This window comes from Notamacropus eugenii, chromosome 5, assembly GCF_028372415.1.
Source record: "Notamacropus eugenii isolate mMacEug1 chromosome 5, mMacEug1.pri_v2, whole genome shotgun sequence".
NCBI classification, from domain to species: domain Eukaryota; kingdom Metazoa; phylum Chordata; class Mammalia; order Diprotodontia; family Macropodidae; genus Notamacropus; species Notamacropus eugenii.
This window is the reverse complement of record NC_092876.1, coordinates 31,666,264-31,693,984: the sequence shown is the minus strand read 5'-3', so window position 1 is coordinate 31,693,984 and position 27,721 is coordinate 31,666,264. Positions and strand designations below refer to the sequence as shown.

The 27,721-nt window shown below is 51.2% G+C and overlaps 3 protein-coding genes across 4 annotated transcripts; 1 reads left to right on the top strand and 2 right to left on the bottom strand.

The window, feature by feature from the left end:
• Positions 1-384: 384 nt before the first annotated feature.
• Positions 385-18,482, bottom strand: SPRED3 (sprouty related EVH1 domain containing 3). Of its 2 annotated transcripts, none has more exons than XM_072608371.1 (5): positions 18,210-18,482; positions 5,944-6,112; positions 5,305-5,378; positions 3,259-3,393; positions 385-2,981 (listed from the first exon to the last, which is right to left on the bottom strand). In XM_072608371.1, the coding sequence occupies exons 2-5, from the start codon at positions 5,972-5,974 to the stop codon at positions 2,304-2,306; spliced, it is 918 nt and encodes a 305-aa protein (XP_072464472.1). In that variant the 5' UTR covers positions 5,975-6,112; positions 18,210-18,482; the 3' UTR covers positions 385-2,303. The 2 variants fall into 2 exon arrangements, with proteins under 2 accessions (XP_072464472.1, XP_072464471.1); XM_072608370.1 differs by having other exon boundaries at positions 5,944-6,040; positions 18,210-18,291.
• A 680-nt stretch (positions 18,483-19,162) lies between these two features.
• Positions 19,163-21,855, top strand: GGN (gametogenetin). Its single transcript, XM_072608364.1, is given in 6 exon segments — positions 19,163-19,273; positions 19,612-20,605; positions 20,608-20,793; positions 20,795-20,869; positions 20,871-21,418; positions 21,659-21,855. Coding segments are annotated over 5 exon segments (1,896 nt in total). The 5' UTR covers positions 19,163-19,273; positions 19,612-19,636; the 3' UTR covers positions 21,777-21,855.
• A 230-nt stretch (positions 21,856-22,085) lies between these two features.
• Positions 22,086-27,607, bottom strand: PSMD8 (proteasome 26S subunit, non-ATPase 8). Its single transcript, XM_072608373.1, has 7 exons — positions 27,435-27,607; positions 26,813-26,885; positions 26,403-26,505; positions 24,303-24,468; positions 23,910-24,010; positions 22,405-22,516; positions 22,086-22,297 (listed from the first exon to the last, which is right to left on the bottom strand). Exons 1-7 carry the CDS (start codon positions 27,591-27,593, stop codon positions 22,160-22,162), a joined length of 852 nt encoding a protein of 283 aa, XP_072464474.1. The 5' UTR covers positions 27,594-27,607; the 3' UTR covers positions 22,086-22,159.
• Positions 27,608-27,721: the final 114 nt, after the last annotated feature.

Genomic DNA, 27,721 nt, shown 5'->3' with positions numbered 1-27,721 from the left:
TCCAGGGCCGAGGGGGCGTGCGTTCCCATAGCAGCCGGAACCGGCGAGGGAGTGCTCGTGACAGTTAGAAGAGCCCAGCCCCAGTCGTCGTGACCTCACGACGTGTGTGTGTGTGTGTGTGTGTGTGTGTGTGTGTGTGTGTGTGTGTGTGTGTGTGTGTGTGTATCTGTGGTGACTTCCCTGCTTGTGTGTGTGTGTGTGTGTGTGTGTGTACATGTACGCTTGCCTCCCTCCCCTCAGCCTATCTCCAGACACCGTTCCCACTCCTACGGATTTGGACGTGCAGAAGTACAGTGGAAAAAGCACTGCATTTGGAGTCGAGGTCCTGGGTTAGAATGACTAACATTCCCACCGAGCTTTAAAAATATTCTTACAAATGATAGCTAGCAGTTATATAGCGCTTTAATGCAATATATCTTATCCAACAATTCTGAGAGAGATGCTATTGTTACAACACCCATTTTACAGACGGGCAAACAGGCTGAGAGAGGTTAAGGGACTTGCCCAAGGTCACATAACTAGTTAGTATCTGAAGCTGGAGTTGACCTCGGGTCTTCCTCAGTGCAAGCCAAGCATTCTTATTCACTGGGACATATAGCTTGCCTACTCATCTCCTACCTGTGTGACCTTGGGCAGATGAAACTTTTCCTCTGGTCCTCCATTTCCCCCTCTGTAAAAGGTGACCTCTGAAGCCTCTTGCAGCTCTAGATCTGTGACCCTGTCTCTCCTAGCACTGGAATTTCCCTCAACTGTCCTTTGGCCTCCTTGAGCCAAGGCTGGCTCCTGGTGTGGACCCCCCCCTCCTTGCTTTTAGGCTATTCCTGGGTGTTCCTGCAGCCAGCTGAAGACCTTACTATCTCTTAGTAAGGCTATCCTACTAAGCATAAGAAAAAGCAAAGCCAGGTTACAAATGAATAAGCCACAAACATGTTTTAAAGCCATTATCTTGGATCTCCCTCAGGTTTTCTTCAATTCCTGGAAGGGGGGGGTTGGGGGGGGCTGAGGTTAGGGAAGAAGGTATCCACACAATGACACCCTGCTCTTGCTCCACAGTTTCATCCCACATAAAAGGTACACTATTAAGATGACAAATGAGAGAGGAATGGTCCAGGCTTGGTTCCCCCATTCCTGGTGCAGGGAGATAGAAATGGGGAAGGACCCTGGCTTGGACACAGAAGAGGATTTTGACCTACTGTCAGGGTCCCAAGTCTGCTTAAGCCTGGAGGTGGTGGGTCATGGGTGACAGGTGGGTTAAGGCGGGGAACTGAGGCCTGGGGAGCTCCAGGGCAAAGAGAGGGTCCCACCGATCCTCATAAGTAGATCCCAGAGAGCATAAGCAAATCCTACAGCACATACCCCCTCTTCTTTCCCCGTCCCCCCCTTAAAAACGAGGTAGGTGAAGTCTAGAAATTTTCCCCTCTCCACAGCAAGAGGAGACCTAGGCACAGAGAGGGAGAAAAGTGGTGGGGAGAGGTGGGACTCAGGTGTCCCTGCTTCCCAGGCTCTCCCTCCCTCCTCCTCCCTCCCGATGGATCCGAAGACACGTGGGATCCACAGATACTCTGGGCCAATCAGGGATGGATAGATCATTAATTTAGGTGCTGAGATGGGGTGGGGCCAAGGGTTGAGCCCAAACTTTGGGAGGGATGGAAGGAGGCCCCTTTCCACCCAGATGTCTGCAGTAATAAGGCCTGGAGCTGAGAGAGGGAGAGCCGTGGTTCTTGGGTTCTCAGGTCTTCTCAACCCTGACTGGGACAGTCTCACTCCTTTAGGGCCTGGACCTTGGGGGATGGGGGGGGGGGGCTCTGGAACCCAGAAGAGTAAGGGGGAAGAGAGGAGGAAGAGACTTCAGTCTTAATGTTTCAGTAGACGCCCCTCCTCTTCCTTAGCTGTTTGTGGAGGGGCTACAGTCTGGGGGTCAGATGGAGTTCAGTTCAGAGGAGTAGGGCCTTCAGGAGAGTCAGAAGGGTGGTCCCCAGAGGTGGGAGAAGGCGGCGCTGGATGGGCAGCAGCAGGTTACCACAGTCCCCATTGTCCACTGAGCCTTCAGGGAAGGAAGACCAGAGTACGGGTTGGAACAAGATGCCTCCCAGAGGATGGAGGGAGCAAGGTGGGCACGAGCTGCTTAGGGGCGACTGGAAGGGTCAGTAATGGTATCCCAGTGGCCAGCCTTGGCTGGAGGCCAGGCGGGATTCGAGCTCTGCGTTCCCAGGGCTGGCCTCTGCAGCTGCACGTCTGGGCTCTGGCTGCCCAGGGCCAGGCACCGCGGGTTGTGGGCCGCCCCATCGCGGCCGAGGCCTCACTCACCGGGCTGCCTCGTGGTGGCCCCCACAGCCGGGGCAGCCACAGCGTACCGCGGCCCAGTGACAGGCGTGCAAGGGCGGGTAGCAGCAAAGGCAGGGCACTGCAAGGGAGAGCGCAGCCAGAGCTGCCCAGCGAGCAGCTGGGCGCGGGTGGCCCGGCTCGCAAGCGCAGGGGTCTGAAAAATCGCCCTCGGCGTCCGATAAGCAGTGGTAAAGAAGGCTCTCTGCGCACCAGAGGCAACTAAGGCGACGCACCAGGCGGCCCCCTGGGTCCGGGGCCTCGGGGCAGTGTCGCCCTCGCCCATCTGAGCCTCTTCGAAACAGGGCGCGGCAGTGCACGCAGCGCGCCGCATCTGCAGCAGCAGACACCTCTTCCACGAAGCCTGCTGGCCCGCGGCAAGACGGTGAGCCCTTGGCCAGGAGCTGGGCCGGAGCTGGAGTTGGGGGTGGCGGGGGTGGGGATATCGGGGTCCTTGGCACTGTGGGGCTCACGGCCTGACGCGGGGGCGATGTGCTGCCAGCTTTGTCGAAGCGCATCACGCAGGACACGGCTAGAGGTACAGGGGGCGGGCCGGCCCTACGATAATCTTCGTAGCCACGGCCCACCCAGCCTGGCATAATTCCTGGGGCCTCCGGCCTGACCGGGAAGGGCTGAAGTTGCTGGAGTTGCAGGGGACTCTGGCACATGGGAAGGAGAAAATAAGGAAAGAAAGTGGTTAGAAAATAAGAAAAGAAAGAGAATGTACTGCTCCTCCAAGCCAAGCCAAGCATTTCATCCCCTAGACACTCAGGAAGTCCCCACCCCTCCTTGGAGACCCAGCATTGGTGCCAAGTGCAACCACGCCCCCCCCCTCCCCCTTTCTCCCTTTGTGTCAGGGCCCTGCCTCCCTGGAACTTAGGCTCTGTCCCCTCCCACCCCATGCCCCGGGCAAATTGAGGGCTGGGGCAGTCCCACCTGTGTGTGGGAAGGCCGGTGTTGGGAGATCATGGCTGAGCCCAAACCAGACGACTCGCTAGTGACTATAGCTGGATCTGGGGGCTTAGCCTCTTGGCGGATGGAGCTGGAGGAAGACTGGCTGTCCCGGTGTGTCTGGAGAGGTATAAGGCAGGGAGTGGGGCAGACGTCTTCGGTGCTGGCCAGTTCCAGCTTTCCCCTCATTCAAGCCTCTATAGTATCTTTCTGCCATCTCCCTGGGCCTCTGGGTGCCACCTGGTTCCAATCCTTTGTCCAAGTTCCAGATATTTATACAGCCTACTTCTGATCTCCTCTGCTTAAGAAACCTCTGGAGCCCATGGGATTCAGGCCAGAGCCCATTTTGGTCGCATCCCTACTCTCGGTACTGATTGACTTATCTGCCCCAGTATACTGATTTCCTTCTGTCCTCTAGTTTCCTCTTAAGCTCTTCCCCCAACCTCAGAATGGCATGACCCAGGCCTCTATGCTGGGCTTCTGATCACATACCTCCTTGGAATCAATCTCTCAGAGCCAGACAGAACTTCAGGGACACTAGAGGCCATATCTATTCCAATTCCTTTGTTTTACTGGAGGAGGAAACTGAGGCCCATGGAATTTAAGTGATTTGTGCATGATCAGAGAGCTGCTGAGTATCAGAGGTGAGATCTGAACCCAGGACTTCTGACTCCAGGTCTTCCATGTGAACCATAATGCTGCCTCTCACCCCCTCATTGAAAGACGATACTTTTTGCCTTAGGCCTAGAGAGTTACCCCTTGGCTTCAGATCACAAGTAGTAAACAGAGGAGCGGGTTTTGACGCAAGGGTTTCTGACTCTGTTTGCACTGCCTTTCTAAATCTCCTCTGCTTGGATACCTCCAGTGATGGGAAGCACATTACATGGCATCCCCATTCCATGGTTGAGTTAAATGACTCTGGTTTTTAGCTTCCAATATAAGACTGGAAGTGCCCCATTTTGTTAGTCTTGTACCACCAGGAGGGGGATTCCCATCATAGTGGAATAGATGTTTTAGAACTAGAAATCATAAGAACTGGCATTTCTAGACAACTTTACATATATTTAATCATTCAGTTCTCACAACAATCCTATGACTGATGGGCTCTTTTTATCCCCATATTCCAGATGGGGCAACTGAGGTTTGAGGAGTTACATGCCTTGTCCAGGCTCTTGGCATCTGAAGCAGGATTTAAATCTAGATCCTCCTTGGTCTGAGTCTAGCCCATTGCCTCTCAAAGAATCCTGAAAATCATTCTCATCCATTTCCTCTCATTCTATAGATATAGACCCAGAAAACCCAAAGGGGAGGAATGAGAGGCTCACATGAATTCTAGGCTGGAGGAGGGTTGGGAGACAGCATGGGTATAGCAATTAGGGCCTTGTACCTGGGATCAGCTATCACCTTGGGCACTTAGTAGCTGAAGGACCTTGAGCAGGTTACTTCACCCTCACCCTGAATTGGTTAGGCAATTCAGTGCTAAGCACTGGGGGATAGAAAGAAGGGCCAAATCTCTCTCAACTGTAGTTTCCTTTTCTATAAAAGGAGAGTGTGCGAATTGATGGCCTCCAGACTCCCTTTCGGCCATAATAATAACCAGCATTTGATCCTCACAACAACTCTGTGAGGTAGACGCTACAATTATTTTACAGCAGAGGAAACTGTGGCAGATGCCGGATGAGTGACTTGCCCAAGGTCACAGTGTCTGAAGACACATTTGAACTCAGGTCTCCCTGACTCCACGCCCAGCCCTTTATCCACTGCGCCCCTAGCAGCCTGTGATCCCATAGTTTGCTCTCAGGTTGGTGGTGGCAAGGTTCAAATGTGTTATCTTGTGATTCCATTATGAACTTTGTTCTCCATTCCACTATACTTCCCTCACCCCAACCCCTCCCGCCCCACCATTGGTCCTAATTCTGCCCCAACAGAACACTGCCATGATGATGACCTTTTTGATGTCTGAACACTAGACTGATCTCTCCCCCAATGTCTAAGTCTTTTTTTCAGGCAACATTTTCCCAAGTTACTCACCTTGTGGATGTACAGGACATCTGGGGGCTCCTGGGAGGTGTTGGAAGAAGAGGAAGAGGGGGAAGAGTGAGAGCCTGGGAGGAGAAAAAAGACAATGAGACTGGGGGTGGGGGGAGGGTTCTAACCCTTGCCTGCAATTCCATGGTAGAGTCATAGCATTTGGTGCTGGAAGGGGTCTGAGACTGCTAGGTCCAACCTTCTTGTACAAATGGGAAAATTTGGAAAGGGGAACTGGCCAGTTCAGAGCTCTGCAAGTGGATCTTCAATAGGGTAAAAAACTGTTTCTTCTGGGTGATAAACAACGAGCAGAGTGGGGAGGAGGGAACAGTGCCAGTTTGTAAACTTTAGTTGGAGAAGGAATCTTTAGGACCAACAGCACACTTGTGCAGTTGGGGGGAAAGCCCTCCCCCCTAAAAAGGAAAAGACAAAACAGGGATTTGGTGTATAGTCAGAACCAGTCACGCTAGCACTCAGATGGCTAGATCCCTCATCTGGGTGTGGGAAGTTCCTTTTATTGGCCCAGGTTCCCTTGTCCGTGGGACTCCCCTAGCTGGGGCTTTCTCCCTGGTGCCCCTCCCCTCAGACATCTGACTCTTCTCTTTCAGCACCCTTCTCTCTTACCCCACCCCGAACATCTACCTTGGACCAGTTCTGTTAGGGCAGTCTGCATCCTTCTCTGGAAAGCGTCAGTCTCTGCTGGGTTCTGGAAAGTCAGGCCAAACTTGTGCTCATCCAGCTGCCAGTGGTGGAAGATGCGGTTCGCTTTGGTGTACACCAGGCCCGGATTCAATGTACACTTCAGGGTCGTCTGCCATAGGAGGTGGAGGGGCAGTGGGGACCCAGGGGAGGAGGAGGGGTCATGGTCCCCCACCACCTTGAGCCTGTGCTCTGGCACCCTTGGGCTTTTATTCCTCTGATCAGAGTCTCCCACCCTTATGCAACAACCTAAGTATACCTCCACCTAGCATTTTGTAGTTTAGGGGCTCAAACCTGTGATTTTATTGGTGTAAGGGGCTCCCAGTGAGAAATCCCTTCTAGCAATACAGATCAGCACCTGAGTTGTACTGTATAGTCTTAAGGAATTGCCAGGGTAAAATGACTTGCCCAGAATCACACAGCCATGATGGGCCTTCCTGACTGAGGACATCTCCCTACCCATTAGATCATACTGCTTCTAAATATAGTCTACCCATACAAGTCATAGATATTTCAAATACACTCTTATGGACCATCAAAAACCTATTCCAACATTTCTACACTCTATCCAACACTCTAAATCCCCATGTAACACCCCAAAGATATCCCTAAAAAGGCCCACATTACCTTGAATATGCCTCAAGATAATCAAATACCCCAAACACACCACATCTTCATTTCAGCTTCTGGATACACTCAATTTATTTTACCATTCTAGACTCCACAAAGCAATTTAGTCACCTACCATCAGTCCCCAGCCCAGTCTTTGTCAAAGACAACTTCCTGGCCCCCTCTGCCAGGGAGGTTACTCATGCTGTGGTCTGAGGCATTCCCAACAGAGAAGGTAATAGCTGTGGTGCACCTGGTATATGCCCACCTGGCTCAGACCCCCTGCTCCAATGGCAGCCAGCTCCCACTGGAGTCATCACTACTGCTCAAACCAGAACCAGTACCTGTGGTGAGGGGAAGAGGGACAGAGGGGTCAGAATATATATTTCCCCCATCCTCCCTGTCTGTCTCTGTTAGCTGCTGTCCTGTCTCTCCCCCTTTGTGGCTAAACTCAAGAAGGCTGCCTACAAGATGCTTCTTAATTCTCACTTCCTTCTTAATTCTCTACAGTCTGGCTTCCAACTTCATCATCCAACCAAAACTCTGCCCTGCCTCACCCCCCAAAGTTAGTGATGATCTGTTAAATACCAAATGACAAAACTGTCTTTTCTCAACCCTCATCCTTCTTAACCTCCTTGCAGTCCTTGACCCTGTTCATCTCCCTCTTTTTCTTGAGGGAGATCTCCTCTTCTCTCTTCTCCTTGAGTTTTCAGGACACTACTCTCTCCTGGTTCTCTAACCATCTGACCACTTCTCCGCCTCCTCTGCTGACTCTTCATCCAGGTCAAGTCCACTAACCATCAGTGCTGCCCCAGGGATCAGTCCTTGGGCTCCCTCCAGTTGGTGATCTCATTAGCTTGGATGGATTCAATTATGTCCATGTTGATCATTCTCAGATCTATCCATCTAGCCCTAACCTTTCTACTGACTTCCAGTCTTGAACTTCCTGGTGCCTACTGAACATCTCAAACTGGATGGCCTATAGAGCAGGGCTTCTTAAACTTTTTCTACTCATGATCCCTTCAGAGCTTCTTAAACTCAACATGTCCAAAACAACTCATCTTTTAGCCCACCCCATCTCCTTCTTCCTAATTTCCGTACTACTTTTGAGGGTGATCAGATTCACAACCCAGAGGTCACCCTTGGTTCTTTCATGTCTCTTTCTCCATATCCAAGCTGCTAACTACTATCAATGTTGTCAGCACAACATCTTTTCTATATATCTCCTTTTCTCTTCTGAAAGCACCACCAGCTTGCTACAGGCCCTCAACACTTCATGCCTGAACAAAATTGCCTGCTGGTTGATCTCCTTGCCACGCATCTATCTCTCTCTAACCCATCCTCCACTCAGCTGCCAAAGAACAAGTCTGACCATGCCACACCCCATATTCAATAAACTGCAGGAGGTTCCAATCACCTCTGGGATCAAACATGAAATTCTCCATTTGGCTTTTAAATCTCTTTATAACTTGCCCCCCTTTCCAGTCTTCTTATACCTTACTCCACACCAAGTACTCTGTGAGCCAGTGACTTCTGTTATGTTTAAACAAGACATTCCATACATTTTCACTGACTGAACCCCATGCTTGGAATTTTCTATCTCTTGGCTTTTCTGGTTTTCTTTAAGTCCAAGAAAAAACAATTCTACCTTCTACAGGAAGTTTTTCTTGATTCTTCTTTAGTGCCTTCCCTCTGTTGATTTATCTCCTATTTGTTCTGTCTCTCCCATTAGACTGGGATCTGCTCGAGGGTCTTTTGCTTTTCTTTGTATTTCCTGGTTCTCTACAGTGCAGGTCACATAGTAGGCACCTAATATATATTTAATGACTGGCTGTCCCTTATTCATCTTTCCACTGCCATTTTCTCTACTCATTACACTGCTCCTGTCCCCTATTTCATCCTTTAATCCTCATCTTTCCTTACTTGTGGTTCCATCATTTTACACAAAGAGCTTTCAAAGGAAGTGAGGATCAGAGATTTGGAGCTGAAAGGGATCTGAGAGACCATCTAATTCAAAGTCTTAATTTTTTTTTTTTTATAGATGAGGAAACTAATCTCAGAGAGAACCAATGACTCCCTCAGGGTCACACAGCTGTTAACTGTCAAGGCTGGATTTGAACTCAGGACTTCCTGACTCCACCACATACAGAACCTTATCCTGCTATGCTATCTCTTTAGAGGCCATATCTTATTTATTAATATTGTGTGGTGGAAAGCAGGCTGAATTTGGAGTCTGTAGGCTTGGATTTAAGCCTCAGCCACTAGACCAGGTGACCTTGGGCAAGTCTCTACTTCAGCCTCTCCTTAGGATATTAATACTTGCTAGGAGACACCAATGCTTGTCAATACCATTCTACAGGGTTGTCCTAGTAGAGAGAAAAGTACTGTGTCAACTTTAAAGAGTTAAGAATAAAAACGAAAGATGCCAATAATAACTTAAAAATGAATTGTTCTACCTCTACCCTCTGGGTACTCTCTAAGGACCGTGCACCCAGTCAGAGCTAAATTAAAGGCGATTGAATTATTGTCTCCCTGACCTGATGTGTGCCTGGAGGCTCAGAATGTTCTTGCCCTCCTCCCACCCAAATGTAAAATTGCTGGCTTTATGTCATCCTGCTTCATTTCCTCCCTCTACCCACCACTCCTCCCCTTCCATCATCCTGCCCATAATTCCTAAAGCGATCTCATATATTTGTGGAGAACCCGTTCCTCTTCCCATGTGGTTTCTGGCAGCATCCTTGAATCATTCAGGACACTGATGACTCCAACGATAAACCCACATTCCTTTAGCCCTTCATGATGGAGAATTCCCTTCACCAAAGCCAATGATAAAATTTCTTTGCTTAGGGAAATAACTTAAGGAGTTTTCTTTGACAGGGTCTGGCTGGATTAGCATTTAAATAGCACTTTAAAGTTTGCAAAGCACTTTAAAAATATTTTATTTGATCCTCACAACAGCCCTGTAAAGTAGGTACTATTATTATCTTTACAGAGGGGGAAACTGAGGCAGACGGAGGTTAAATGTCTTGCCTATGGTAACAGAACCAGTAAGTATCTGAGGCTGGATTTGAGCTCTGGTCTTCCCGACTCCAGGTCCATAACGCTATCTATTGCACCACTGAGGCCACTGGAGGTTCTTATAACTCCAGGAATAAAAATCAATTGAAAAATTCAACGAAAATGGCTCCTGCATCTTTATATAACACCATAAGATTTATGGAGTACCTTCCGTCAGCTACCCTGAGAGGTGTGCTGTGCAAATAGTATTGTCTCCATTTTAAAGTTGAAGAAACTGAAACTGAGACTCAGAAAGGGAAAGTGATCTAAGATCACGTAACTAGTGTCAGACTTAAGCAGAAGTTTTGGGGGTCCTAGTCTAGGGCTCTTTCCCCACTGCCTCTTTCACAGTATCTCTTGGATCCCCTACTTATTTGAGCATATGTCATATTCCCCAACCCACAGTTACATTGTAATTCCTTTGAGGGCAGAGACTGCCATTTTACATCTCTATATCCTCCTCTAAGAGCACAGGATATTCCAAGTGGACAGCTGTAGAGAAATGTTTGGGAAATCAAATTGGCTCTTTTCTCCCCAGTTGTGTATATTATAGGAGCTCAGAGCTATAATCTGTTCCCTGTTCCGTCACCATTTTCATCCTTCTTTCTCCTCCTTACACCAGTTTCCATCTCCCATCTCCCGTTCCTCCCCTTCCTTTCTCCTATCTCATCCCATGTCCTTCATTCTCCTTCCCTCCTCACTATTCCGTTGATTTCTAACTTCTTTTCAATCCTTATGCAGCCCCTCTCCACTTTTTAAAGACTTCCCAAGCCTCCTGACCCACCACCTCCCTTTTCCTCTCCTTGCCCTGAGCCTTCCTTCTCCACTCCTTTCAACTCTCATCCACCCATTCTCTTCTCCCAATTCTCACTGCTAGCAAATTTGACTTTAATTCAATCACCTGGTTGTCCTTCCCTATTCCCTTCCATTAGAGAAAGACTTCAGGGGAGTGAAAGGAGCCTGGGATATAACGGGCAGTGGGGAGGAAGGTGTAACAAGGAGGGGTGGGGAGAAGTGGCTGAATTTAGAGTCAGAAAGACCTGGTTTTCAAATCTGGCTCTGCTACTTCCTACCTGTGTGGCCTTAGGCAAGTCACTTGACTTCTCTGGCCTGCAGCTCCCAGATCAGTGAAATCAGGATAATAATGTCTAAAATATCTATTTCCCAGGGGTGTAGCTCACTACAGAAGGACTTTGAATGAAGCAGCTAGTTGACACAACAGATAAAGCTCTGGACCAGTACTCAGGAAAACCTGGGTTCAAATTCAGTCCCAGATACTTACCAACTGAGCAAGTCACTTTACCACTATCTGCCTCAGTTTCCACATCTGTAAAATGAGGATACTAATAGTACCTACCTACCTCCCAGTGTTGTTGTGAGGATCAAATGAGATGGTATTTGTAAAGCACTTTGTAATCCTTAAAGTACTATAGAAATGCTGGCTGTTATTATTTGTAAATCTTCAGGTACTTTGGCCCTTTATTTCTTAACATGTGAATGGTTATCAAATGACTGGAAAGAAAAATAAAGGCACATATTTTGTACCATAGGAAATCCCTGTCCCCCATGCAAGGCTCAGAACCTTCTGTAGAAAACAATCCACCTGTCCTCCAGTTGGTACACCTGCCCAGCCTTGGGGTCCATGCTAGATATGCCTTTTCCTTGCTCAGACTACTTTTTCTTTTTTTTCACTTCTGTAACATTCCCAAGTCCTTCCTCTCCCAGCTTCCCTGAACACACAGGCACAGTCAAATATACACTCAACAAGACCAAGAGACATGTAAGTATCACCTACACAAAGGGCAATAGGCACAAAGACACATGAGGGTCACCCTCAAACAAGGTAATAGGCAAACAGAATCACAGTACCAGTGATGTACAAGGTTTAAAAGTCATTTTTCATTCATGCCCAACTCTGCCTGACCTCCATTTGAGGTTTTCTTGGCAGAGATGCTGGAGTGGTTTGCCATTTCCTTCTCTAGCTCATTTTACAGAAGAGGAAACTGAGGCAAAGAGGGTTAAGTCCAGGGTCACACAGCTAGTAAGTGTCTGAAGCCAAATTTGAACTCAGGACCCTCTAATTTCAGGTGTGGTACTTTAGCCACTGAACCACCTAGCTGCCTCTGACATACAATTACAAACACACAATTTTTACGTGATGGTTGGCAATACACACACACACATATGTGTATGTAAATTAAGGTTTGCAAAGCATTTTGCATATATTATCATTTCATTTCTTTCTCACAACCATTTTGGGAGGAAGGTGCTATTATTCTCCCCATTTTGCAAGAGTGAAAACTGAGGTTGAAGGAAGTTAAGTGACTTGCCCAGGGTAATATGACTTGTAAGTGCTTGAAACAGGATTGGAATTGAGGTCTTCCTGACTTCAAGCCCAAAGCTCTATTCACTGTGCCACATAGTCACATTCATTACCTATTACTGATCATTGAGATAAATGAGACAATATTTATAAAGTGCTTCCCTTAGTACATGGCACACAGTAGGTGTTTAATATTCCTTGCCTCCAGTTGCTTGCGTTCCCCCCTTACGTACTATATCCTTAATTATGTACATATCACCCTTCAGTAAATTATCAGCTCCTGGAGGACCGGGACTGTTTTCTTTTATCTCTGTAACCCCAGAGCATAGCATATTGCCTGGCATAGTAAACATAGCAAACTCTTTATAAATGCCTGCTGGATTTAGACTAAATCGGGACAGAGGCATATGTATGTGATAAAAGTGTTAATAAGAATTATGATAGCAGCTCTGATTCTTATAGCACTTTTAAGATTTACAAAGCACCTCCTTCACAATAGTCTTGTGAGGCTGGTGCAACAAATACTATTATCCTCATTTTACAGAGGAGAAAGTGGTCCACAGGGCCCAGAGTGGTGGGCCATATGTCACATAGCCATTCAATGGCAGAGGCTTAACTCAAAAATATATCTGAGCAAGGACTGTCTTCATTATCCTGTGCACAGGCATAGTAACCCCAAAAGAGTCAGGTGGTTAACAAGCATTTCTTCAGAATGTAATATGTGCCAGGTATTGTACTAGAAATACACACACACACACACACACACAATTTAACACAGAAACATAGTCTCAGTCCCAGAGACATACATGTGAAGTTAATATACAGACGCAGTGAAAGACTGCCTATCACTCTCACACCATGAGTATGTGTTTGTGGGTGAGGTATTAAATAAAGGGCACAGCTGATTCCTTTGGAGAGAGAGGACTCCTCTCATACCTCCTCAGTTTCCAGGCCCCAAGGAGGAGCCAGATGCAGAGCCCTCTCCCTTTGCCTTTTCCAGACTTTTGAATAAACTCAAGGAATCTAGTGGGTTCATAAGATGGAATGATAAGCCCAATTATTCTCCCACCCTTAACCTAGAGGCCAAAAGCTTAGAGACCCAAGAAAACCCTGGGATGGGGAAAGAGAAGAGACTGATGCAGAGAGATGGGGGAAGGACAAAGGACAGAGAATGCACAGAGACACAGAGATAGGTGACTGGAATAGAAAGAGAAGGAAGGAAAGAAAGAGACAGATGGGGAGAGAGAGAGAGATCAAGAAAGGGAAGGACAACTTCTAGAGGGAATGGAATGGCACAGAAGGTATAGAGGAAAGAGGGCAACAAAGAAATAGGCAGAGAGAGATGGAGATGCAAACAGAGGTGAATATAGAAATCAAGAGAGGGTGGAAAGCAGCCATGGTCAGAGCAAAGAGACAGAGGAAGAAGAAAGAAAAAGGTAAGTGAGGGAACAGAGAGAGAGAAACACAGAGACAAGAGAGACAGAAGTAAGGGTTATAGAAATAGGGACGATATGGGGGGAAAGATAAGGGGAGAGGACACAGTGAGATAGGGAGCTCAAACATAAAGATATGGACACAGAGATAGGGGCATACAGATAGGTGACAGAGATATGAAGGAAGGGACAAAATGGGACACAGACTCAGTGGCAACATACAGGGAAATATCAAGAATTGCAAAGATACAGAGACAGTGGAGTCACAGAAAGAGGAAGAGGAACAAGGGGTTCAATAAATGAGACAGATGACATGGAAAAAGTCCAAAAGTACCCAGAGGATGATCTAGGAGGACCCAGATGAGAGGACTAGAAAGTCAAGTAGTCATGCTAAGTTTGGGGACATAGAAGGAGAGAAGGACATAAAAAGGGTTGCAGAGATGAGGGAGAGACAAACAGGAGACCCAGAGAACCAAGGCTCAGTGAAACAAGAGTGATGCAGAGAGATGGGGATGAAGAGAGAAATGGGGTAACAGTGAGAGGTAGGGAGACAAGGAGAATGGAATACACAGGGAAAAGTGGGCAAATGACACAGGAGCACAAAAACAGAAGGGGGAGAGGAAAAGGGTGTCACAGATATGGGGCTATAAGGATAGAGTGATCTAGAGAGATAAGGGAGATACAAAGAGAGACAAGGAGGATACAGAGAAGGGTAGGGTCATATAGGTAAGGGAGATATAGAGATAGGATGCCCAGGGGAAAGAGGGGGCATGCATAAAGGGGTCTCAGACAGATGGCGACATGGAAACAAAGGAGATAACAGAGAAAGAAGGGGGGACCCAAAATGAAAACACAAAGAGTTGTTCCAGAGAGACAGGATATCAGAGACAAAAGAAAGAGGATGGAGAGAGATGGGAAGCCACTGAGAAAGGGAGGGGAACAAAGAGAGATGGGAACACCAGAGCTAAGAGGTCACAGACATAAGAAATAAAGAGATGAGAGGGGAGACATGGGGGTTACATAGAAACAGGTAGACCAAGAGACAAGATACGTGGTAGAAGGATAGAGAAACAAAGGGGTCCTAGAGAGATGGGAGGATACCAAGAGATGAGATGGGGAACACACATAGAGATGGGAGATGTAGAGAGAGATGAGATGTCTCTATCGAGTGATAGGAGACATAGAGACACATCGAGAGGCTGGGGATGCATCAAGATGGAGGACACATGAAGAAGGGGATAGATAAATGAGGAGGGACAAGTAGATTGGGGGACCCAGAGAGAGGGGCCTCAGACATAAATAATGGGACACAGAGATAGGGGAAACATGCAAGGAAGGGACACAGGGAGAACTAAGAAAAGTATGGAGAGACAGAGAGAGAAAGGGTACATAAAGGCAGGAAGAAACAGAAAGGGCATTTAGATGGGGACAATAGATTTGAGGGGGGACATGGAAAGAGGTAGAGGAGACAAAGAGACATAGAGAACAGGGAGATATGAATGCAGAAAGATAGAGGGAACACGGGGAAGCCAAGGAGATCCAAGAAGGGAGACTAAGAGATTGGGGATACAGACCAAAGGACACAGAGGAGAGGATATTAAAAGGGGTGAGAGATGAGGGGTATTCCTAAACAAGAGGGCCCCAAAAAGAATTAAGGGGATATAGAGATAGACAGGGGGACACAGAGAGATGGAGATCACAGAGAGAAAGGAGGGAGAGAAGAATCAGAAACAACATGAAGGGAAAAGAGAGAGATGAGACAGAGATGGTAGAGACGGAAGTTATAGGTATGTGGGGGCCACAGAGGAAACACAGGGATACAGAGAAGACACGAAGAAATAGGGGAGCTAGAAAAGTGGAGGGCTTGGGGAAGAAGCAGGGAGATGGCTAATAGATATAGGAAAACAGAAGGAGATAAGGTGATTTAGAAAGATGTTGGACACAGAAAAGAGGAAGAATTCAGAGATATGAAGGGAACACAGACAGGAGTAGGGGGATACTAAAGAATAAAACGGACAAAGAAAGACAGAAGGACTTAGAAAAGTGGGTCTGAAGTGATGAAAGGGAGGCATAGAAATATGAGGAGATAGAGAGACAAAGAAGATATGGGATACAGAGATAAAAGAATACAGAGATGGGGGCATGGATAAAGAGAATGTCGAGAGATTTGAGACATACTGGGAAATGAAGGGGATGAACCAAGAGATGAAGAACAGAGAGCAAGATGGCACACACAGAATCGGGGGACAGAAAGTGACTCAAATATTAAGGGAAGAGAATACTGAGATGTACGAGAGGGAACAGAAAAGGTATGGTCGCAGAGAGATGGGGACAGAGGGAGATGAGACTGGAGACAGAGGGACAAGGGCACAGATACGGAGATGGAGGACAGAGATAAAGGGAAGAGAGAGAACTGGGATTCATAGACAAGGATATATAGAGAAGACTGATTGGGAGGAGGGTCAACACAGATAAACAAAGGAGTTCCAGAAATGAACTGCAGACACGGCTAAATAAGGGTCTGCAGAGAAATGGAAGACAGACAGTAAGAAGCAGAAACAAGGGTGGCAGAGACAGAGCTCAGAAAGAGGCATAACGAGATGGAGTCCAGACAGGACATAAGGAGATAGGGCAATAGAGAGGACAGAGATGTGAGAGGGACATAGAAAGACATGAAGGACAAAGATGGGGGTTACAGGGGAGAGAGACAGAGATGAGGGACAGAGAAGCAGGCAAACTCAGAGATGGGAATCAGATTGCAGGGGCCTTGAAATATGGAGGAAAGAGACAAAGCAGAGAGGTTAGGGCCTATATTGGGGCCAGAAGCAGGAGGACAGAGACAAGGTTGATGGATGGGGAGACAAAAGTGAGGGTGACACAGATGGAGGACATATGTAAGATGGGCAATGAGATGTGGTGAGAATGGGGAGACAATAGAATACAGGGAGAGATGAAAGGAGACATAGAGATAAGAGACAGATGAGGACACAGGGATGAAGAAGGACACAGGTCTAGACTGAGAGAGAGAGAAGGAAAGATATAGATGGAGGGGGGATACGGACAAGAGGAAAGAAGAGGAGTGCATAGAGATAAGGAAAAAACACAGGGGAGGGATAGGTGAACCACAGATGAGGGACATAATACAAATCATAAGGAAAGAGGGTTAGAGGCAACTGAGATGCAGGGGAACCAGAAGAGAAAAGAACACAGAGAGAGGGGACCTACAGGGAGTTGGTGATGAGACAAGACAGATATGGCGAGACGTAAGAAAACAGAGAATTAAGGGATATACAGAGATGAGGAACTATGTAGAAAATACACAGATGCAGGACGTGGGGTGGGGTGGAAACGTAAAAAGTACAGTGAGAGAGAGGAAGTGCAGAGATGGGTTGAGGAATACAGAGTCGGAGGTAAAGAGTCAAAATGAGAGAGAAAAAGAGACAAGAATAGGGGTTGAGAGATTCAATACTGAGAGGACAGACATCTCCATTCATAAAAAAACCAGAGAGCCCTGTCCCCTCCTGGCGCGCGCGCGCGCGCGCACACACACACACAACAACCCCCCCTCCCCCGTTTTCCCCCAGGCTAGGGATTGAGGCCTTGGTGCCCTACACACACACACACACACACACACACACACACACACACACACACACACACACACACACACACACACACACACACACACCTTCTCCATGTCCCCTCCAGACACACACGCAGACACACGCAGATTGACACACACTCACACAGCCACACACACCCCTCTCCACGTCCCCTCAGTCTAGGGACTGAGGTCTCGGCGCCCTCCTCCCACCTGCCATCCCCTTCCAGACTCTCCCCCTGCCCTGTCTTTCCTTGTCTTCTGCTCGGGTGCTTCTCAGCTCAGGCCCGACTAGGCAAGCCGCTCTGTCAGCAGCCCCGGGCCCCCTTTTCTCAATGGGCCGGGGGAATTTTGTGAATGGGCGGTCACGTGACAGGGCCTCCCTTTGTCCTCCCTCCCCCCTTTCCTCCCCTCTCTTCTCCACCCTTCCCCAGCAACAACGTGTGAACACTAAGGGTTGAAAGGAGAAGCAGGGACTGGGAGCCAGGGATGCCTGGGTCCGCAGGCTCCAAAAAAGAGACAGAAATCTTTTTTTTTAAACGATTGAAGCAGCTATTTCAACACGTCCAAACATCCCCCACCACCCCCAAACGTCTTTCCCTCTCCTCAAATATCTCCCCTCTTTCCAATTCTTTGATCTTTCCAAGCCTTCCTCCCCCAAACCTCCCTTCCCCCATTCGTTAACTATCTCTCTGTCCCGTCTCCCTTCACCAGACATTCCATTTTCCCAAATTTCCCCTCTCCCCAAACCTCTCCCTCAAACGTCCCTCCCTACCTCCCCTTCCCCAACCCCCCTTCCTCAAACATCTCTCCACCCAATTTCCCTCCTCCCCTCTCTCTCCCAGGCCTCCTCAAATATACACATTCTCCTCTCCCCTGATTTCCTCTCTTCCCCAAAGATAAAGGGATGGGTAATCTGTTCCTCAGCTGGGCTTCAGGACCTCCGACGGAGATGGGGGTGGGGGAGACCGTAGGAGGGTCTCCATGGCTCGGGTGGGAGGGGTGGGGGCGCCCCCTTATCCTTCCCCTCCCCCTCCATCCCTCCTTTTTATTGCCAGTCCCGGAGCCTCCCTATCATGCACCCCCTTCTCACCCCAATCTGGCATCCTCTCGGAGGAGGAAGATGAAGACCAGAAAAAAAAGAGGAGGCGCAGTCATATTCCAGCGCCCAGAGCCTGAGACCCACCTGACTCCAGGGGAGGGGGCAGGCCTCGGCGCCCCCTCCTTCCCCAAGCACCTGCCTCTGTGCTCCCGGCGGGCTCCCAAGTGGCGGCGGCGGTTGCCTTTGCCTCCTCCTTTTCCTCCTCCTCCCTCCTTTCCTCCCTCGCTGTGGTGGTGGCGACGGAGCCCGGAAAGGGGAGCCGAGTTGGGGGGGGAAGGTGAGGGGGGGTTGGGAGATGGATAGATGGAGAGGGGAGGTGATGGAGGAGGAGGAGGGAAGAGCCGGAGAAAAAAGAGACGCGTCTGCCAGGTCCTAGCGCCCGCCGCTAATTCCCGGCCTGTGGTCCAGTACGCCTGGAGTCACCCCCCGCCCCTCTGCTGTCCCTAATGAGAACGCTCCCCCACCCCTTCTTCTCCACCGCGGCCCCAACTCTCTGCCCTGTCGGGGGGAAGGGAGGGGTGGGAGGCAGTGTCAAAGGGGCGGATCCTTGGAATAAGAGCATTTTCCCAGGGTGAGGGTTTGAAAGAGGAACTATATGGGGTAGGGCCCGAAAGGGGCAGGACCCCAAGGAAGGTGGTGGGGGAGAGACTCGGTCGTAGCGGGTCGCGGTGAGAGAAATTTACTCGTAGGATGGGACCTGATGGGACCGGATTCATAAGGGGCGGGGCCTAGGCGGAGTTGAGGAGGGGAGGGTTCTCAAGAGGCAGGGCTGTTGGTGGAGGACTCTAAATGAGTCTGGGCCAGAACCTAGAGATTACTGAAGGGCGGGACAGGAAAAGGGCTCTAGAGGAGTAAAGCCCGAGAGGAGGGGACTGAGGGGATGGCCCCGGGCCCAGAGAGAAGACTGTCCTGAGACATTCCGAAGAGGGAGGGGTCGAAAGGTGTGGGCTGGGGGGGAAGGGGGGAGAATTTCGAGTCTGGGGGAGGGGCAAAGGGAGGGGAGGGGCGTGGTCTCGGGGTCTTTCACCCCGCCTCCCCTAGTTCTTTTTCAGTTATTTGTCCGCTCTGACCGTTCCCCTTCCCTCCTTTCCTCGGGGCTTGGTGTAAGCCCACACCTGGTCGGGAGCCCAAGTCCCACCCGGGAGCCAGTGAGTGTTTGCGGGAGGGACGGGACCTAGGTAGAGGGTTACAGGTGGTGAGGAGAACTATAGCTAGGGAAAGAGGTACGTGTTGGGGGCGTGGCTTGAGTTAGGGGGAGGAGTTGCAGGTTTGGAGGCAAGGTCCCGGAGATGGTGGGCTTGGGGATCTTTAGACTTGCGCATGGGGGAATGAATCAAGGGTATCTATCTGACGGCCGGACTTGGATGGGAGGGGCGGGGCCAATACGGAGGGGCGGAGTTATAGATCTACGGGGCGGGGCGATGGCTTCTGCTGACCCCTGACTCCTCAGACCTTGCCTTCTTCGGGTGGGTTATGTTGTCTGCAGCCTCCCCCAATTCCCCGGGCTGGGAATGGGCAACGTGCAGTCTGAGCCGCCCGGCTCAGAGCCCGGCAAGTCCCGTGCCTCACGGAAGGAGCCGGCCTCGGACCGCCCCGCCAACGCCAGCCGCCGCGGTCCCCTGGCCGAGGCAGAGTCGTCGCCAGCGCCCCCAGTCCCAGGGCCCCCTACCCTGCGCTTGGCCCGCGGTCCAGGAGTCTGGTTCCCCGGGGGCCCAACCCCACCAGGGCTTTTGGTGCCCCCAGAGGGTGCCGCTGGGGTCCTACCCTCACCGCCTCAGCCTGCTCCACTGGTCCCCGCACAGCTCGACCTGCAGCCACCCTCTGGACCCCTGCCGGAGGAGCCTCCTCCGACGGCGGCGGGAACTGCAGGGCCGCTGCTCCCTACGCCCCCCAAGTGGCGAAAGCCGCTAGGGACGCCTGTACCCCGGATCCGGGGCCTGCTAGAGGCGCGCCACCGAGGCCAGGGCGACCCACCGGGCCTTCGCCTGCTGCCTCCACCCCCGCCACCGCCCCTACCCACTCCACGGTCTCCAGCGGACGGGCCAGAGCCTTCCGTGGGCCCAGCCCTGCCGCCCCCGCCCCCGTCCCCAGAACCTCAGAAACCGCCTCCCGAACGAGAAGCACCCCCGGGCAGGAGAAGTGCCCCTTCCGGGGGCTCTCCCCGAGGCGGCGCGGGCGAAGGCAGGGCGCGCCAGACTGGCAGCCCTGGGAGGGAGGGTCTAGCGGCCGGAGGCGGGGAAGGAGAACCCCCCCCGCCAGTTAAGCCTGGCCTCAGCCTGCTGTGCAAAGTAACCTTCCAGTCCGGCTCCCTTCTGGCCGGCGGGTCCGCCGCGCCTCCCAAGCCCCCGGCTCGTGGGGGCGGTCTGCTCTTCTCCTCTGGAGCCATCTCATATGCCGAGGCTCTAAAGCAGGGCTCCCCGGGGCCTGGGTCCCCTAGGGCCCCAGGAGAGGCTATCCGGGGGTACCTTGGAGATCGAGGGTGGGGGAGGGAGACGGAGAGGGGCCAGCCGGGGTCCCATCAGCTGTGCCACCGGCCCCACCTCCTCCGCCAGCACCCCGGGCACCACCCCCACCTTACGCCCCCTTTCCAGGAGCTAAGCCCAAGTTCGATTGGGTGACGCCGCCTGAGGGCCCTGAACGCCACTTTCAGTTCAACGGGGGCGAGCAGTGGTAGCTGCAGCGGTGTTGGGGGAGCTAGGCGCCGGGGATCCGGGCTGTCTGGGGCGGCTGCCCCTTGGGGGGCGCCCGCCTCCACCACCACCACCTCTACCTGCGCCGGGGCCTCGCAGGGCGGGCCCAGCGCTCCTGGCACCCCCTGTCTTCATCTTCCCGTCTCCCTCCCCGACCCCGGCTGTCCAGGTTTCCCCAGGGCCGCAAGAAGCCCCCCAGCCGTCGCCACCGCCGCCACCACCCCCTCTCCCACCTCCGCCTCCGCCACCAGCTCCCCCGGAGTCGGCTTTGCCTGAAGCACCTCCAGCCCCGGTACCCGCTCCGCCCCCGGCCGTGCAGTCTCCGCGGGCTACGGGACCTCCATCCCCCGCCCCTGCCAAGCAGCGGCCCAAGAAGAACAAGGGGCCGCGGAGCGGACGGGGAGGCCCTGCGCGGGAGGAGGGCGCGAGTGGCGAGGGGCCCCGAGAGCGGACGACGCCGGACCAGGGCCAGGCCGCTGAGAGTGGCGGCCCACCGCCGGCTCGACACTGGCCACCCTTCCAGGTGCTCAGTTCCTGCCCCTGCAAGTGCTACTGTCGACACCAGCCCAGGCACCGCCGGCTGCCCCGAAACGTCTCCGCCTGGTGAGCAGGGCCTGCGGCCCAGGCAAGCTGCCGAACTGGGGGGAAGGGTGGGAAATCAAGCACTGAAGTCACCAAGGCCCGACTTGAACACGGATCTTTGTGGTTCTTCTGTTAGGCTGCTTCCATGGGTCTTGGCCCCGGGGGCTTAAAATGAGAACTCTGGGGGGGGGGGGGGGGGGGGGGGGTCAACTTAGCTGGCTAAGCCCCAGGCCCTAGCTGCCTCCTCCAATCTTCCCCTAGGTTGAGTACCCCCACCAACCACCTGAGTGAACCTCCCTGGGTGGCTACGGTCAAGCTGGCTGGCTCCTTAGTGGCAGGGTTGGACCACTATGACCTGCAAGCTGCTGAGACCGACTAAGGATGGAGGCAGGGAGGGGAAACCAGAGGGCTGCTGGACCATCTCTTATCCCTCCAATAAAAGAGCCTAGTCTCCCGTTGGTGCTTTCTCTCTTCCCTCCTCCCCCTAGCTGGTAGGGGGAGGGTCTGCTAGTATCCCCACAACAGAGAGAAAGCCCCTGAACCTCTGAAGGGGCAAGGCTTCCCAGCCTAGGCCCATGTGCCATCTGAGGCAGAAGCTCAGGTGTGATTTACCTAGGTCTTGAGCTGCCTCGGGCCCATTTGTATCCTCACTTCCCTGCCATCCCCACAAAGACAGACAGCTGAAGGGTGATGTCCCATCATTTATTGACCCATACTATTACCCCTTTAAATAAGTCTCTCACCCTGTCTCCGCCCCCCCCCTCAGACAATCATCTCCAGCTGCCTTGCATACTCGATGACTTGTTTTGCCAGCTCCGTGGAGGGGATGGTGGTATCCTCAGGCTTCTGCTGCTGGCACTTGAAGCTGTAGTAATTGCTGGGGCCCAGGACCCATCCTCTCTGAAAAGCAGAAGGGAATTCAGAGAAAGGGATGAAGGCAGGGACCCCCCCCTCCCCCCCCCCACCCAAAGCTTAGGACCTCTCCCTTCCCCTTGCTGCCTGAGTACCTTCTTGGCGTACTCAGTCATCTTCTTGGGAGTGGTGAAGAAAAGAATTCTCGTGGCTTCCGCAAACAGGATCTTTTCATAGGCCTTCTCAATGCAGCCAGCAATCTCATCCCTGGGAAGGAGAAACAGAATGAGGAGACCAAACTTGCTGGGGGAGGGGCTGAACCAGGGCAACCTCCACTCAATGCCACCTGGAGATGACTTGGGCCCCAGGCCTGTCTCCTACCACCAGCTCCTCAGGTCAAAGTGTGAGCTCTGGCCCCCATTTGGCCAGTCGCCTATCTCATCTGAGAATTCCAGACTAGAACAGGATCTACCAACTGTCTATCTGAGAGGTAGTTATTTAGAGTCGGCTCCAAGAATACTAGATATAAGGGAGTCAGCAGCCCTATGTTAAAATTCAAACTCTGGACTGCCTAATAGTCATAAACCCCTTTCACATTACTTCACACTGATCTGGCCCTGACTACATCTCCAAGTCCATGGAAGCTCTTAGCTGTGGTATGCGAGAGAGGACCCAAGTCTAAACTGATGCCCTCGATCACCCCCAGAACAGGTGGCCCATGGCCATGCTTGGGTCAAAGAGCTTAGTCTGTTATAAATTATAGGTTTAGATTCTCTACTATCTGGAATGCACAGATAATTTTTTATCTTGCTTTCTGTGAATGGCCCTTAGCACCCTCAGATTTTGCCAAGGGAAGCACAAACTGTGGTTCTACAGGAGACCTGGGTTCTACTCCCGATTCCATCCATGTCTTTGGAAAAAAATCTCATTTCTCTGTACAAGACAAGCTCATGTCCAAGGGCTTTTCTGGCACCATTAGGGTCTAGGCCTCAGCTTTCATCAGAAGGTCAATGGAACAAGAATGCTGATGCTAACAATCAAAGTAGCTCTAGACTTAGCTTTCTGACCTAGTACATTCCATCTTCTGGTGCTCACCACTGCCCAGGGAGGTGAGTGGTATGTAGGACTAAACATTTTACACACATGGAAACAGGTTATGGGTTCCATTTTCCAAGAGATCTCTATTCTCCAAGCCCACTGCCCCAGAGATCCAGCAGAAAGCCAGCCCAAGAACACCTGATCCACAGGATCGAATCCAGCTCCTGACCATTAGGACTCTAGGCCTCATTAGCTCATCTGAAAAATGAGGACAGACACTGAAGAATGTCTGAAAAAAGTGGGGTTTGTGAATACTGGAATGTGTAAGCCTTGTCAACATGACAAGATCTGGAGAAACTTGAGCAGATATGTATGTTACTGCAGCAGAGCCTGGTTTACAAGGTAGATTACAAGATCACAAAGGAACTATGAGCCATGCAGGGAGCAAAGGCTTCCTGCTGCCCCAACTTGTTCTATTTGACTGCTGATACAAAGGGAGGCTGTCTGAGGGGAGCCATGGGCAGTGATGCCCAGCCTTCTAGTGGTGAGAGGTACACTCTCTTGACTCTAGGATAAGCTGGGGTGCCTCCCCTTGGACACCTTCAAGGACAATGACACCCACCTTATTGTGTCTAGCAAAATGTCAATGAAGAATGTGTAGCTCTCAGCAGGGATATTTCCCTTGGCCAGGAACACCTTATTGTAGCTTCCTTCCATCAGGTACTTTAGGGGATGGAAAAAAGTATGTCAAATAAGACTCCAGAGTTCAGTTCCCTATCCCCACTGCCTACTGGGTGTACCCTGACAACAGACTGACCCTCTAGGACAAGGTAAGATAACATCTAACAGAAGAGAAAGCAATGTCACCAGGACAGAGACAGAGGAGGGTTAAAGAGATCCAAGAGCCCCTTGCCCCCCAACGTTGACATCCTAGGTCTGTTCCCACCCCTTGCCCACCCATGACTCGTGTATTAGCCCTGCCTGAGGAGGGCCTCTCCAGTCAAGTCCCCCTAACCTGCTCTAAGGACACAGGGTGCTTGATGTAGACGTTGGTCTGGATGTCCTTAGCAGGGAGCCGCTCCAGCTCGGTATGGAACTCGGCCACTCGGTTCTGGGATAGCAGGAAGAGAAGATTGAGGCCCAGAAGCTGGTGCATGTAGGCTGACTCTGGGAGCTGCTCCCTGCAAAGCAGGCCAAGGGCAGCAGTTAGGGTTGGAACCCTGTCCCAGATCCCAACCACTTCAAAGCAAGTCACTTTTGAGCTCTCCAAAACATAGACCTCCTGCATGTCCCTGGAGTTCAACAACATTCCTGTATACAAAACTACTGCAGAAAGGTTCAAGACCCTTGATGAAGCTTCCCCCTTTGACATATGGGAAAACCAAGACCCAGGGAAAACAAGAAACTTGTTCAGGGGTCATACAGGGTGAAGAACTCTTATGACCAATTAAGAGATGAAGTCACTGAGGGAGGCCCAGTGACTCTACAGTCTTGGATTCCAGTCCTGTCCTAATGACTTATGTAGGTGTGGGTAAGCCTGTTCAGATGGTCTTTGATGTTCAGGACAGTTCTAGATTTTGGATTCCAGGACCCTCTGAGAGCCCTGAATACACCAAGAGTGGTGGACTAGATAACTTCCACAATCTCTCAAATCTATACAGATACTTCCCAAAAAGTGACAAGTGTGGAGGAGAGGGCAGCAAGGTTATGGGTCTGCCCCTGGCTGGGTCCTATTTCTTGCTCATGTCTTCTAAAGGGAGTCTACCCAAAGTTCTGAGGGCCTCGATTTGTTTCCTCCTAGAGATCCTGAAGCCTCTAGCAGCGTTACTAATTTCCTGCTCACTGGACAGAGACTATGAGCTGTGTGATTCTTGGAATCCTTTGCCCTCTTTTCCACAACTACATAACTGAGGCAGCTGGTGGCTAAGTGGATAGAAAACTGGGGAATCAGGAAGATTTGAGTTCAAATCCCACCACATACTAGCTGTGTGATCCCGGATAAGTCTCTCAAACTATTGGCCTGGGTTTTCTCAAATGTAAAATGGGGATCATGACAGCACCTACTTCACAGGGTAGTTGTGAAGTTCAAATGAGATACTGGTGAACTGCTCAGCACACTGGCTGGCACACAGTAGGTGCCATATCAATGTTTATTCCCTTCTTGCAATGGTTAGTTTTTGTTAAAAAAGGTGATACAAAAGGACTGCAAGCCATTCTGTCTTTCTGTATCTGTTTCATGAGTCTGTTCTGGCCTAGCAGCGAAAATCTCATGTCCTAAAGGCCAGGCATCTGGGGATAAGCCTCTCAGTACTTAATTAGGCTCAGTCCTGGGACAACAGGGCCTGTTCATACTAAAGCCTTTCCTGCTTGAAAGCAGCTACTCTACATTTTGCTCCATAAGCACAGCCTTCAGAAAGATTAGGTCTTAACTGTGCTGCTATAAACTATGAGGAAGCCTTTTGTTCAAGGAAGTTAAGAGACCTGTGCTCAAATCTTGACTTTACTGGGGTCTTGCTGCGTAACTTCAGACAAATCCCTTCTTCTCTCTGGGCTTCCTATCTGCACAAGGAAATGATTAAGCTTCATGGACTCCTGAGGTTCATTTCAGCTAAAAGGTCCTGAATTGGTGTGGCATGGAGAGCCCAGTATATATAAAGCTGGATTCTAATGCTTCTTTGTGACTCTAACCAGCCCCTGAGCCAGGGTCTCCCAGTGCATGCTGGGTCATCTCAAGTAATCCTGATGAATATCTGGTCACTGGACTCAGATGGCTCTGGGGGAGAAGTGAGGATGGTGACCTGCACAGCCCTCCCTCACTCAAAACAAAGTCAAGTGCAAGTCATGTCATCATATCTCTGATGGTCCTCTGTGGCAACGAAGGACGAACACAACCAGTTCCTACCCTAGACATGGAACAGATCTGGCTAAGGCCCCCAATCCTCCCCTTGTTAAAGTTTTCTTTTGGGATAGGGCTGTGGTGGAAAGGGACAAGGTAGTTTTACTCCACTGGTACTTTTATCCCTGGTTAATAACAATGGATATTAGTAGCTAAGCATCCCACAGAGTACCAAAACGAACCCAGTGGACTTCCTCCCCCCCATCCCTCATATCTCACTTGTAGTCAAAGTAATAGCATTTAAGCTGAGCCATGTATCGCTCAAAGGAGGGTATGTCCTTCCGCAAAATGCTCCATTGGGCACCAATCTCCAAGATGTCACCTGAGGAAGGTGGAGTGGAGACAAGAGAGGAAGATAGGATGGGTCCATTGCTCAGAACAGAGAACAAAAAATTCCCTCAAACCCCTTATCTCCCTCCCCCATCTGTGTCCCCTCAGCAACTAAAGTTTTGGCTGTCAAGGATCATTCTGACCATCCCTGTCTCCAATGAAAACTGTCCTTTCTACCTTCTAGAGCTGATTTTTAGGGGTAAAGTAGTTTTTATTTTTTTTTCAAGGGGTAAAGGGAATCTGAGGAAAGGAAGATTCTGGGAGAATTTGGGGAAGAGAAAAGAGCAGGAGAGACTCACGGGCCAGGATGAGCTGCTGTTTGGTCAGTTTTGTACCCGTGGTAGGCAGGAAGTTGAGCTCCAGCAACACCAACTGGTGCAAGGGCAAGAGCAGAAGACAGGCAGGATGAGCAGGTGGCCAGGAGGTCTTGGAGGAGAGGTGCTTCATTCCCAACCCCCTCCCCAGACCCAGGGTCCTGACAATTCCCTAACTTTGGTCCCCTCCGTCCCTGGTTCCTACAGCCAACCAAGTTTGCTCCAGGAGAGCTCTTACGTCACAGTTCGGGCTGGGAAGCTCCTGAAGCCTGACTCGGCTCCCCAGACCTTGGTTTGCCCCGTCCCCACTCCCCCCATACTCACACTTGGTACGTCCCACGCCTCCGGCTGCCATCCCGTCTGCCAGTACACACACCCTTCCCACGCTCACACTTGGTACGTCCCACGTCTCCAGCTTCCATCCCGTCCGCCAGCACGGAGCCGAGCAGTGCCCCGTACCCCCTCCCACGCTCGCACTTGGTACGTCCCCCGCTCCGGCGGCCCCCTCCATGCTCTCCTTTGGTACGCTCTCGGTCCGTCTCCCCTCTGCTTTCACTCCTCCCCCAACTCCCAACTCCCGCGGCCCCGGCTCCACCCGGCCCAGCACCTTGAGGCGGCCCAGCTCCTCGCCGCACTTGCTCAGGTTGGGGCTCTTGCGGTTCCACTCGCCCTTGAGCTGCTCGTACATGCCGGCGGCCGCCTGCAGGACCGCCCCGGGGCCCCCAGCGCCGCTCACCCCGGCGGCCCCGTTCGCTGCCGCCGCCATGTTAGCGACCGTGACGCAGCACGGCGGAAACGTGGACAGTGCGCACGCGCCTGGGCGCCCGCCCCGCCCACGGGACTCCCGGCCTGGCGGAAGGACTGGCCCAGCTACCTCCGTCCCACACCGAGGCG